General features: G+C 48.0%; 1 protein-coding gene across 1 annotated transcript; it reads left to right on the forward strand.

Annotated features, from left to right (window-relative positions):
- Window positions 1–806: 806 nt before the first annotated feature.
- LOC144371489 (ral guanine nucleotide dissociation stimulator-like) lies at window positions 807–12,134 on the forward strand. The gene is made up of 8 exons (XM_078033792.1): window positions 807–864; window positions 1,025–1,237; window positions 2,500–2,647; window positions 6,551–6,738; window positions 8,373–8,470; window positions 8,636–8,752; window positions 9,725–9,839; window positions 11,763–12,134. Exons 5-8 carry the CDS (start codon window positions 8,411–8,413, stop codon window positions 11,966–11,968), a joined length of 498 nt encoding a protein of 165 aa, XP_077889918.1. The 5' UTR covers window positions 807–864; window positions 1,025–1,237; window positions 2,500–2,647; window positions 6,551–6,738; window positions 8,373–8,410; the 3' UTR covers window positions 11,969–12,134.
- The last annotated feature ends 1,065 nt before the right edge of the window (window positions 12,135–13,199 follow it).

Below are 13,199 nucleotides of genomic sequence, written 5' to 3' on the forward strand. Positions count from 1 at the left end.
ATGAAATTCATATGTTGCCAGACCATTCTATCAGATGTGTAACTAGATGTCATTTAAATTACCCACTTTTACATGGTAGACATTTTTTAATGAACACTGCCTGTCTGCACCTTTTTAAAAAACAGGACTGGGATCAGAAGCCCAAATACCAATGGTCAGCTGGAACATATTTTTCATTTGGCCTACCTGTCAGTATTCCCTGAGGTCATCTGTGCAATCAGCTTTGTTACTCCTGCTCCCTCACTGGATTTCATAGAAACCATTGCTATGTATCGATCAGGGACACAAATCCCACAATATTGCGTTCTTTGAATATCCAGAGTCCCACTTTTCACTTTGCCATGCCTGAGATCAGCAGAAATATTAATCAGCAAATGTGAGATTTTCAAAGATCCAATTCTATGTGCTCCTTTCCCAAAGAGCCTTAGGCAGGGATATAGCATACATAAATATTAAGTAAAGGCCATAGTTTTTAAATTGTCATCCATTGAATAGTTGACACATGTCTGAGATACTTTTTATTTTGGAGGAGGTATTATTTAATAGGGAATTCCAACAGCTATGTAATAGTGAAATGAGAAGTCTTGCATCCATTTAATTTTGTTTCTGATGATTTTTATGTGAAAGGATAAGATACTTCCTTGATCCCTTGCAGATGTTGCCCACTTCTGTGAATGGATGTGGGGTGTCACCTACTACTTGCATATCTGCATGTTGGGCTTGACACTGCTATCGTACTTGGTAGTTGGCAGAAAGTCAATACTGAAATTAAGTTCTTGTGTTCTAGCAGCAGAGCTGAAGATCCTTAGTGTGCCACCTTCTGCAATCCATGCTGCTTTGTTCATGTTCCTTATTGACTTCCTGGTGAGCATCATGGTCTTCTGGTCTTGAGAATGGTCAAGCATTGCACTGTGAATGTGGAAGATGGGCATGTGGAAGGCTCCAGGGAGGAGGGATCATTGATCATGTACTCTAATCCATGTGCCTGTTTAATGACCTGCTTTTTTTATTTTTGGGTTTTAAGGGAGACACTGCACTCAAACACTTCTGTGCAGCTGGGAATTCAGGCTTCTGCTTCACCTTGAAGTAAGCATTAATGATTCCTTTCCAGAAGACATGAGAAGAGAGAGTGAGCCTCTGATATCATGCAGGTTTCTTGCATTGCCCATGGGCTAGAGGAGAGAAGAGTTGCTTCATGAGATTTGATTCCCTTTTTCCTGAAGAGTTCCACACAGAGGTGAGTCCCCAGCATGTTTAGACACCATTTCAGACCCCTTTGTTGATGGAAATGAATCAGAGCCCCTGATGATGTGGATGAGCTAAAGATGGATTTGCTATGAATTTTCTATTTCGTTTCTCAGGGCCTGAGTCAAGCCAGCCTTTGTGCTGTCAGCACATGAGCTGCTGGTCAAATGTGAGGAAGTGGTCTTGCTTTATGAAAAGACCACCCTGATTCAGTGAGCCAGAGGCAATCTGCAGTACCTGTTTTCCTGTAAAGGCAGATTGCTGTGGATGGCCTCTGGCCTCATCATGCAGCCCTGCTCAGAGTAGGGGATTGAGGATCCAGGCAGATCCCTAGTTCCTTTTAACCTTTATTACCATTGGGCCACCCCAGGGTACTTGGACTGTACCTGGTCTTCTGGCCTGGGTGAGGGGATGTGAGGTTTGGAATCCCCCTCTGTGGCAGGATCCCAAGGCCCCCCAGCCTCTTGAGGGCAGGCACAGCCTTCCCTAATTGTGTTAGAGGGGGAGACTTCTCCCACCCATCCTCATCCATGCTCATCACACATTTTGTAGCTTGACACCTGAGGACCTTTATTCATTAACTTAGTGGTTAGTGGTGATGGTTGCTAAGACTAAATGACTCTTTCAAGGTTACATCACTTGTATGGTAGGGCTAGAGCATGGATCTTCCTAATTGATTTCATGGGACTCTCTCATGGAAACTGTGACTGCCTCCTAAACACACACTCTACATTTGGAGTGTCAAAATTCTTGGCACTGCCTCCTTGGCAAGTGTATCTTGTCTTCTACATGGGAATTTCACAAATATTTTCCTTTGGTTTGTGGAGGTCATGCAGAAGTGATTTTATTTGAAATAGCCCAAACAAGAAATACCAGTTGTCTTTTTTGCACATGGATGTGTGTAGTAATCACCCCTTTCTGTGTGCTTGCATGAGTTGCTCCTTTGAATTTGTTGAAGAATGGTTGGTGGGGGAGCAAGGTAACAAGAGATGGATATCAATGCTTGTCCAGTATTCTGAAGTGAAGAATGTATTGAGCATGTGAAGGCTTTTCTAGCCAGTTCCTATGGCTTACTCAGGTATCAGTCAGAGGATTCTGTCTGGTAGACTCTTTGGAGTAGATGTCAAAGTGGCCTGGTCGTACCCTGTCCAGGACTGAATGCTGAGCTTGAGTGGAAGCTTCTTGTCAGTTCAAGCATTTTCATGAGTCTGTCCTCTGTTCTCTTTGTTTGTTTGTTTGTTTTATTTTTTTCAGTTTTCAGTGGACACATCTTTATTTTATTATATGTGGTGCTGAGGATCGAACCCACTGACTCGCGCATGCCAGTCGAACACGTTACCACTTGAGCCACATCCCCAGCCCCCTCTCAGTTTCTAACAGGAAAGGAGAACAAACATTGAAAGTACGGTGATTGATTATTTATACCAATGTTATTTGAATCAACTTTGTATAATTCAAAATTAACTTTTTGCTAGTAAAATTTCATATGTTGAGGAATTAATGAAAATATTGGGGTTGGAGGATGAGGATGGGCAAATCAAATATTTTTGAGCACCAAGACCTGGTTTTTTTTTAACTTAAATAATAAACTGCCAGAGGACCACACCAAGTAGATATTTCCAGAGACAGTGGGAAGGTAGTGGCACATGAGGAAGGGAAGAGCTCTCAGGATGGGAAGAGGGGGCCGCTTCAGGACTCACCGGGCATGGCACGATGCTACTGGCCATGATACATGCCTGGGCCCACTGAGTGGGGCAGATCCATGCTCTGTGTCCCTCTACACTCCTCTGTAGCCTGTGTTGGCAGCAGATCAGGGAATTGGGGTCAGAAGTGCTCCCAGTAATATAGGCACCAGCCCCCAGAGTGTGTTTCTAGCCCTTTCCCAACCTGGCCTGACTTGGTGCTTGTGTTGATGCAGGGCTGAGACCCTACAGTCATCAGAATGTATCTGTGGTCCAGATCCATCCTGCATGGCCAACATGCTCAGACCTTCAGCTGGGTCCTAGGCCTGCTACAACCAAACTCTGTCAACTGGGTGGCCAACCACAGAGGAAGGGCCTTCCCTCAAGCTCCAGGGGCTCAACACACTAGGTGTTGGGTGGTCCCACTGCCAAAACACCTCACAGGTTCCTAGGGGACTGTCTCCCCAACTCTCCCAGCCCTTCCCCACTCTCCTATTGCTGCCCACGATCTGTGGTTCCCATATGGGCATCCCGTCCTGGCTCCAACCTCACATAGCTGGTATTCCCCAGTCTTCCTGGTATCTGGGTCCAGACTCTCCTCTTCCTACAAGAATATCAGATATTGTATTTGGTCCCAGTTGAGGCTGTGTTCCATCATGTGAGCTCTTAGCTTCATCACTGTGCAAAGACTCTTTTTCCACACAAGTTCGCACGACTTTTGGCTGGCTAAGAATTTTCAGGCGACACTTTTGTAATGAGTAAACTTTCCTTCCTTCCGATCTCTCCCCAGTGAGCATTCCTCACACCCTTGTCCTCGTTCTTTTATGGCAGTTTCCCTCCTTATGGCTGAGAGGACCCAGTGACCCCTGGATTCACACGTTCTCCTTAATCACCAACACACTGCAGAATTCTCCAAAGGGCCATATATGCTCCTGGAAGTTGGTGGTGGAAATAGTTCTCCATCCATTAATCACTACTCACTCACTAATGTCCTTGTGTCCTTGACAAAGGCTCTCCCTTTCCTGGTTTTCCTGAATAGAAATCCTCTTGCATCTTGGATGAATAGGGTTATACATTGTGCAGAGGTTGTTGGTCCACTGAGCATCTTAGAGACTGTTCTTTATGGAGCCTAATGATCCTCATTGGGGAATGAGGCCAGGGTCCTAACTGTGGTTAGTGTGAGGACACCATGGGTTCAGAAGAGGGAAAGAAGGACAAGGGAAACTCAAATGTCCCTTCATGGCCCCTGGAGTTAGAGGACTTACCTCTTTGCACCTGGGATCAGGAGACCTCATTTCCTCGAAGACATGCACACTCAGACGTAAATCTTGAGTGTGGGTTCCTTTCTGGGGTCCAGGGCTGTTGTTAGCCACCAGGAAAGACAGTGCTCTCCATGCTGAGTGGAGCCATTTTTGCAAGGAAAGGGAGCCCATGGTCACGCCTTGTGCAAAGCATCCCACGCCAGGGGCTCCCATCCCTACATTCCTGTCCTGAAAGAAAGCCACTCAGAGGCAAGGTGGGTCCAACCACCTCCCATGTGTTCACTCAGCACTGTGTTCCGGCATCACCCCAGTTAACAGTCTTGATGGGATTGGTCGTGGCTCAGAATGTCACCCTCATGAGCTCTACCCTGCTACAGCTGCAGTTCTGCAGTGGGAGAAACTCAAAACCTCGAAACACATGCACATGAAAGAAAAGAGCAAGAGCCAGAGCCCAAACAGGCCAGGTGTGGCAAAGACAGTTGGAGTGCCTAGGTTGGGACTCAGAATTATATCAGTGGGGTGGCAATGCTGCTTGCACCAGCATGATAACAGAGAGCCAGCCCTGCTCAATTTGGGGAGCAGTGTGTTGGGGAAGGCAGCAGAAATTGAGAGGCAGGATTGAGTTTGGACCTAGGAGGAGGTTGGGTAAAAGGCCAGTGTGGGTTGGAGGGCCTGGGCAGATAGAGAGAGGCCAGGGCACACCCCAAAGCCTGGGGACTGCACTTGATGTCCAGGGTTGTGAAACACTGCCTCCCCTCTTACTCACAACTGAGAGCAAGAGGCATTGATGAGTTCAGTTTGTGTGCAGCTGCATCCAAGGTGGCTTGGCTAGGTACCTCTGTTTCCTTGACTCAGGAGGCTGGGAGTCCAGGCTCCACTGAGTCTCAGCTGGGAGGATCAGAATCTGAGTTTATGCCTGTGTTCCTAGTAGGATCCATGTTGTCTGAGCCTCAGTGTTTTTGTAATGAGAGGATGGGTGTCTGTCATGTCTTTATCACAGGACATACTTGCTAAATGGATTTGTTTGCTCTGAGGAGGAAAGAGAGGGGGGAGTGGTGCTGGAGACAGGGATGCAGACAGGGGTCATGGACTTGGCATTACTCGGTCTTGGAGATGATATCCCATCCCCTGTACCCACTTCAATTTCCATGAATCAGGAGGCTGAGCCCCCTTGAGGTGAGGGGTGAACTGGTTCTGGGCAGCAGGATGCTGTGGTACCTCGGAGTCTCTGTGAGACCCCAACACTAGACACACTTGGCCCTTTTGAAATCTTAGGAGAAGCTTTGGGAAGTTGTAAGGCAGAGGGGAGCAGCCTCTGCATCTCAGTGCCCTCCAACTTGCCATGGTGTAGAGAGGGAACTGCAGCCAGGATAGGACGGACATTGGCCACGTCCCTGTGTGGGACACAGGCGTGATTGAGTTAGGGTGCATTATTTTTCTCTCTCCTTCTTCTGATTGCCCCATCTCTACATTTGTGCTTTAGCCACCTGTGAGTCCCATCTCTGGTTTCAGAAAGAATAGAGAGTGTTATGGGCCAATAGACACAGTAAACCCTAGAGATTAGATGCTACCTTATTTTCCAGAAAAGATTGGGCACACCATGAGTTGCACAATGATGGGACCAGGGTCCAAAAGCTGCTGAGAGGGAAGGACTGGTTGTGAATGCATTTTTGAAGGCTCCAAGCTGGAATTCTAGTGGTACCAAGCAGGGCAGATGCTGGTGGGGATGTTTGGGTAGTTGTTGGTGAACACATGCGCACCTGAGATGGGTAGGCATGGAGGAGAAATCAGCAGCCCATAGGGCTTTTGAAAGTGGTCTTATGTGAAAAGAGGCTCAGGTATGGGCACAGGAAATGACATCATTGCCTTGACAATGGATCAAACAGAACATGGAACCCTGGTATCCAGGCACCCACTTCACTGACCAAGCCATCCGAGCTCATTTGGTTGGAGAAACTGGAGTGAGAAGGATGTTCCCCTGTCCTTGCAAACAATGCCGAGCCTCAGGCTCCCAGGAATCTCAGGGGGGCCAACTAGCCCTTTTGTGGATACACTGGGTGAGGCTTCATCTTAGACGCCAGATCCTCTGGCGATTATCGCAGAGGAGCTCAAGAGTAACAGTGAGTAGGACAGGGCAGGTGAGCCCAGCAGGCCCTCTAGTCTGATCCCTGATGAATGGCCCAGGACTCCTATTCTGACTGTGTGTGTGTGTGTGTGTGTGTGTGTGTGTGTGTGTGTGTGTGTGTGTGTGTACTGATGGGAACTGTCCCATTGTGCTTTGACTCTAGTGTATTGGCACAAGTCATTTTTCTGTTTTTCACCATTTCCATTTTGAACCCACCATTCTTGGTCCCAACCCAGGGTGAAAATGATAGGAACACGGAGGAGCCCTTCAGCATACAAAGCCTTGAACCTTACAGGCAGGACCAGCTTAGGAATGAGCTCCTGCCTGACATTGGTGGGAGGAACCTACATTTCAGCAGCAACATGGGGTTAATCTCCTGGGATTTCATCCCCACCCAGCACGTGCTGGATCTCTTGTTCCCAAGGTAAGCACCAGACCACCAAGCCCAAGTGTGTAGCCCCCTCATGCCTGGGTCTTGGGGCTGCCATGTACCTCTCAGGGACCCAAAGGTTTGTAATACCTAATGAGATAGAGGACCACACTCATAGTGGAAAGTCAGCCCCGAATGGGACGAGTCCTGGAGGTGCCTGACACAGCCTGAGGCAGCGCAGGAGGATGCGGATTTCCAAACAGCCTCAGAAACTTAGGGAGACCCTGTACCCAAGTAAAAAGGCCTGGAAATGGTCTCAGTGCTTAGGTGCCTCTGGTTTTATCCCTGGTAAAAAATTAAGTCAATCAATAAGAAATTACCAAACTGAGAATCTACGAAGGTGATTTCAGAAACAGACTTTCAACCCAAGCATCAGTTGAGAGCAAGCTCCAGACCAGGGGAGGTTTGTGTGTAACAGACGTCAAAAGGGAGGACTACCGGGGGCCTGGAACCCACTAGGTGTGATGGCATCTATGCCTTATGGCAGGAGGGTGGCAGTGATGCTGGCCCTCTCCTAGATTTTGGAAACCTTGTTTTCATTGGGGAAGCTTTATGGAGGTGGAATCTATTTTAGCAATCCTGGTCCAGATGAGGTGCTGACTACCACAGGTAGAAGCCTATCCAGAATGTGGAGTTTGTTATCCAGTCTTTCCTGACTGTGACAATGACAAAGAAAGGAAGTCACTTGTCTTTGGTCTTGGTTTCACTCCCGCCCATTGATTGAGAACTGATTTCATCTTGGACTACTGAACAGAGGCTGCATCTGGGCAGAAGAGTGTGATAGATTTGAACTCTTCAGAGGACGCCCCACCATTTCCAGAGAAAGAAGGAGAAGGAGGAGGAGGAGAAAGAGACACTCCCGAGTGGGTAGAGGATCACACGATGAAGATCAGGAGGAAGAAGAAGAAAAAGCAGGAGGTGAAACAAAAGGAAGGGTGGAGGGAGATACACAAGAAGAAGAACAAGAAGGAATCATGTAAGAACAAGAAAAAGACCCAGAAAGAACTACAAGAAGATGCAGGACAGAAAGAAGAGCCAGAAGTAGAATAAGAACCAGAATACAAGTACCAAGCAGATAGCTCATGATGAGAAACAAGGGGAAGGAGAGCGAACCTAGAAAACAATAGAGTTCTCCAGGGCACCACCCTGCTGAAGTCCTCCCATGTCCATGCCCAACACACCTCTGATAGATACCACCTCTCCTCCGCGTATTCATCCATGAATGGATTCATCCAGGGCAAGGGGATGAATTCACCCACCATCCAACGCTTCCCTGAATGCCCATGTGTGAGCATGGCTGCCCTGGGGAGAAAGGCCTAAGCACAGGAGCCTTTGCCAATCCTGATGCACAGCCTAGCAGTGTCCCTTTGGCAGATCCAACCTGCACTGAGAAGTTCTGGGGCCCAAGGTGCTGTTTCCATTGCCAGGTGCTCTTTTGGTTTAGAATCCTGTACATCATCTTCTCCAGGGAAGAATCACTGAGGGAGTCTTTGGTGGCACTGTAGCTGGATAGGAGGGCTCTCAATTCTGGTGCAGGCTCGCCCTGGCGGAGACTCTCAGGGGGTGTGGGTGTTTTGCGGTATAATCCTTGAGTGCCACCTAACAATTCTGTCCACTTCGCTCTGCAGAAATCAAGGTCCCTGACCACTCACTCGTGTATCTGTCCATGAATCCGGGAATAAAATATTTCATCGTGAGGAAACGCCCCGAAGTCAAGGGAAAGGAGGTAAACACCTACCTTATTCAAGCTGTACTTGTACTGCCATTCCGCTCCCACCTGGGGAAATAAGAAGCCTCATCACCTAGACATATGTGCTAGGAGCCCATAGAGCCAACCGACAGGCTGGGTGGCTTTCTGTTTCTGGGTTTGCTGATGTTCCATCCCCCACAGTTCTCAGAATCAACCTGCAAGTCCTCCAGGCCACTTTCCCACAAGCAGGTGGGAGACACCTGCTTAATTCACATCCACTTAGAAACACAAAGTCCAAAGATGGCCAAGAAGGTCCTGGTAAGCCTGGGAGCAGGGGTGTCCCCTGGTGCTTACACCTGGGTGGGGAGCAGACACTGGTCCAATATCATGGAATACTCATGCCCTCTTGCATTGGAGCTTCTGGAAGATCAGGAGGATAGATGGGAATCAAGAAGGGAGAGGTCAGTGTGAAGGGCTGGAGTTGAGATGAGGGAGAGCAGCAGCTTGTCCACCGCCATGTCTGAGGGAATCTGTGTGTCGGAAGGCAGCATGAAGTCCAGAAGGGCAGAGGCGGGTATGGGTGACAGATGAGAACAGGACAGGACCTAGGTTGCAGGTTCCCCTGTATGGGATGTTGACGTCTATGGAGGAGGACAGCAGTGTGAGGTTCTGCATGTTCCTTGAACAAGGAGCTGAGAGGGTCTCTCTGCAGAGTCGATATGGATGTGGAGCAAGCACATTAAATGTCCAGGTAACCCAATGACCACCCTTGCCGGATGAGGTGCCCTCCTACACCCTAGCCAGCACTGAGCCTCTGGAGGCCAGGAGCTCTCGTTACTGTCTTTCGTCACTCCTGTGTGTGGTCATGTTTCTGGGTCTGTTTTTGTCCCTGGAATCCAGACCAAACCCTCTCGGTTTTGTGCCTAGGCCATTCCCAATGCCGCCTGCATCCTCGGGCAGACCTGGGATCTTGAAGGCTATTGTCCCATTCCTCCCAACTTTTGGGATGAGATTGCATCTGTATGCAGGTAGTGGGGTCCTTTCACTTCGAGAGGAGTGCAGCTCCACAAAGAGCAATGGCAGGTCCAGGAAGTCCTATGTACAAGGATTTGGCTAGTAACCTATGGGAAGAGCCCGCCCGATGAGCAGGAGGCCAGCTTCAGGTAGTAGGGTCATGAATGTTGCCCTTGTATTTAGAGTGGAGGTGCCTCCAGAATGCCCCTGCCCACTGTCCTTGAGTAGTCACTTCAAGGCCCATTTCCTGAAGGCCTGTCTCCCATGCTGCTCCAGGTGACCTGCCACGATAGGGCTCCTGTCATCATCCGCAGGGCCCTCGAGCTACACTTGCTTACTCAGGAGAAGCCGGAGGAATATGAGCTGGGCCAAATCATCTCTCACCGTCAGAGTAAGTGGGACAATCAGATGGCAGGGAGCAAGGGTCAGGATGTGGACTCAAGTTAACTCTTAGCACCAAAGAGTAGTCTCTGACCCCCAAGAACACTCCAACAGGGTGTGTTGGGGCTCGTGCACAAAGCCAACTACACTTCTGCTGGTGGAAGGTCTCGAGGTCCAATGGTATACCCCAGTGGATATTGTGGCTCCCCACCAGGTGCCTCCCCTGGACATGAACCAGGCATCTAAAGCTGACATCAGTGAGGAGTGAGGAGGAAAGCCTCTTTCCAGGAGCAGTATGGTTCTGTGGTCTGGGATAGGAGTGGTTTCAGAGGAACATGGGAATGCATGGGCTAAAGAGGGAACTGGCATTTTGTGGATTGAAGCAGTAGGATTGAAAGCCTTCTGTATGATCAGAAAACCACTGCCTGGGCAGAGCATTGCCAGGATTCTAGCAAGCAGGAACAGGATGAAATTGGGAAGAAAACACAGCCTGGGGGACAGCCTGAATCATCTGTGTTTGGGCAAATTCCCTGGTTGTTTGTACCTGAGTCCACCTGCCAAGGAGTGATCACAATAGCCAGGTTATGATCCCAAATTAAAGTCAGAGGAGGGCTTCCTGAGCACGTAGCCACAGAGCTCATCTGATAATAATGCCAGCGCTTTTTTGTTGGTTGATTGGTTGGTTTTTTGTGAGCCAAACACCACAGCAGCCATTATCCCAGCCTATGTATGCTGAATACCACCATCCCTATGAGTTCTAGGATCAATTTTTTCCTATATTAACCTACTGTTAGGTTAGTAGAATCTATGGAAGAGGAAGTCTGTCTGGGGCCTTGGTAGCCTTAGAAATTCATAGCAGAGATCCCCACATCCAACCCAGAAGGGATGGAGAACAGGCTCTAGGTTAGAGGAGGGCGACAGGAAACAGGTGTTCAGAGGAAGGAGAAGCTGGCTATTGTATTCCCCCACCCAGGGTCATGGCACCACTGGGCCATACACCATGTTGGAGGGAAGCATTCCCTTTGCTGGTCTTTGGAACCATTGTTCTCAATAGGGAAGCATTTGGAATGTGGCCTCCATTCTCTGAGGCTGGTCCACATGGAGGTGGGCTCCACCAACACAGAAGCATGGCTCTAATGTGGTATCTGTGCTGGGTAGCCTGTCCTCACTGTGGCCATACTTGAGGAAAATAACTCAGAAGAGGGATCCTAGGCCTTTTTCTCTGGGTTTCATAGCTTTCTCTTTGGTTGTGCACTGAGGCTGTCCATAAAGCTCTAGTGTGTGGCAGTGGAGAGCGCCTCAGCCCTTGCCACAAAGGCATAGAGTGGGAGAGAGGGAACGAGGCTGGCAGAGAGGGAGAGAGAGAAATATGGAGAGGAGAAGGAGGACCTCTACATGGAGAATGAGGATTCAGTGGAGCCAATAGGAACAAGGTATTTTTTTCCCAGGGCACAACCCTGTTTAGGTCTTCCTCCAACCATGCTCAACCTTTCTTCCAGTCCCTCCCACCTCCCAGTAGAGTATTCATCTTGAATAAGAATTTCATGTTGACATCAGAGCACTCACCATCCAATGCTTCCCTCCAAACCCACCTGTGAAGATGGCTCATGTGGGGTCTGAATCTTCGGCACAGGAGCCTTTTGTAGGAGATTTCAGATGTAAATCTAGTGGTGTGCTTTGGCAGATGCAAGAGGACCTGGGATGTTCTGGAGTCCAAAGCCTTTGGTAGGAACAGACATTAGGTCTGTTGAAGTGCTCTGCCTAGTTCTTCCTCAGGGAGGACTGTGGAGGTGGTCTTTGTTGGTATTGGTGCTGAATTGGAGAGCTCCCAGGTGTGTGGCTCTGGCCTTTTCTGGCACAGGCTCTCAGATGTTGGGGTGTCCTAGGGAGCACCTCCTGAGCCACCTTATTTTGTACACCCCTCTCTCCCCAGAGCTGAGGATTCCAGCGCAGGCCAACGTATTTTATGCAAAGAACCCTCACACAGAATCCAACTTTGTGCTGAGGAAAAGGAGCCTCTCCCAAAAGAATGATGAGTGGATCCAGCCTCAACCTCCCTCTCATCCTACAAAGAAGGCTGCAGCCCTCCTGAGGATGCTTGCAAAACCATTCTGCTGCTGTGTGCCTGGGCGGGACTGAGGCAGCCCAGGAATATTTACATTGATTACTATTTGCTTCAAAGTTTGAATCTATAGTTTGCCATTGTCCTTGACCTTGTTTAGTAACACAGTTGTTAATCTATCCTGTATTTGTTGTTTCTATTAATATATTATTATTTTAAAATATATATGTTTTTGTTACCTGATCTACAGTGATGATTTGAGTATACTAAATGTAGCAGTGATTCCTAAAGGACACATCCAAACCAACAGGAAGGAATGTTTCCTTGCATCAGCAAGAAGTTTGTGTTTTAGGAGTTTGGCAGATGGCATTATCTGAGTCAGTTTTTCCAATGGGGGCAATGAAGTATCGGCTATCATGGTACAAACAGAAACAAAGACACACAAACACACACTAGAGAACACACACACACAAACACTAGAGCACACACACACACACACACACACACACACACACACTAGAGCACACACACACACAATGAGAGATAGATAAACTGTTGGAGTTGGTCTCTTCTGAAATACTTTGGAGACATGGTTCTGATTTCTCCCATTTTGGAGTATTTTCAATTGCATAAGGTGTCCTGCAAATGAATCCCATGTCTGAAGAAGACATGCATGTGTACTTCCCATGCCACTTTCCACATAACCAGAAGGTCATGTCATGTAATATTTTTCATGGAGCTGTGTTTTGACTGTGAACCATCCCTTGAAGTCAGCTGTGGAATTTTCCACTGGTAGCATCACAATGGGGATCCACTCTTTGGATTTGGGGATATTTCTGATTTTTTGATTCAGATTGGAAAGATATATATATATATATATATATATATATATATATATATATATATATATATGATTTTTGATCAAAATTGTGCATTTGATGATAATGAATGCCATGCATCTAGGAATCTGTAGACTCTAGACAATGAATGAATGTCTACTGTTGCCTGGACTATTCTGCAAAATCCTGTAGCATTTGATCTTGTGTGAGGGCTTCATAGGGCTTGCAAAAAGTCCAGGTCAGATGGTCCTGCATGAAGTTTAGCTCCTAGTGGTCTCCTCCACAGCATAAATGCCAAGGAGAAACCCACTTCTACACAGAAGATGGGAAGCTACCTTATGAAGGTGATCGTAGGTGTTGGACCCTCTTGCTAGGACTCTTTTTCTATTGGGCCAGAACTGTGCTCTGGATGTGCTTGCTGAGAAGAGCTTGGAATTTCCTGACTGAAGCAGTTCATGCAAGCTGCTTC

This window comes from Ictidomys tridecemlineatus, chromosome 16 (assembly GCF_052094955.1).
Source record: "Ictidomys tridecemlineatus isolate mIctTri1 chromosome 16, mIctTri1.hap1, whole genome shotgun sequence".
Classification (NCBI taxonomy): domain Eukaryota; kingdom Metazoa; phylum Chordata; class Mammalia; order Rodentia; family Sciuridae; genus Ictidomys; species Ictidomys tridecemlineatus.

Excerpts from the sequence above, each read along its gene's own strand:
- LOC144371489 (XM_078033792.1), top strand. The coding sequence starts at position 8,411 with ATGAATCCGGGAATAAAATATTTCATCGTGAGGAAACGCCCCGAAGTC. Across the intron at positions 8,471-8,635 it reads CCGAAGTCAAGGGAAAGGAG|TTCTCAGAATCAACCTGCAA; the intron begins GTAAACACCTAC and ends CATCCCCCACAG. Across the intron at positions 9,840-11,762 it reads AATCATCTCTCACCGTCAGA|AGCTGAGGATTCCAGCGCAG; the intron begins GTAAGTGGGACA and ends CTCTCTCCCCAG.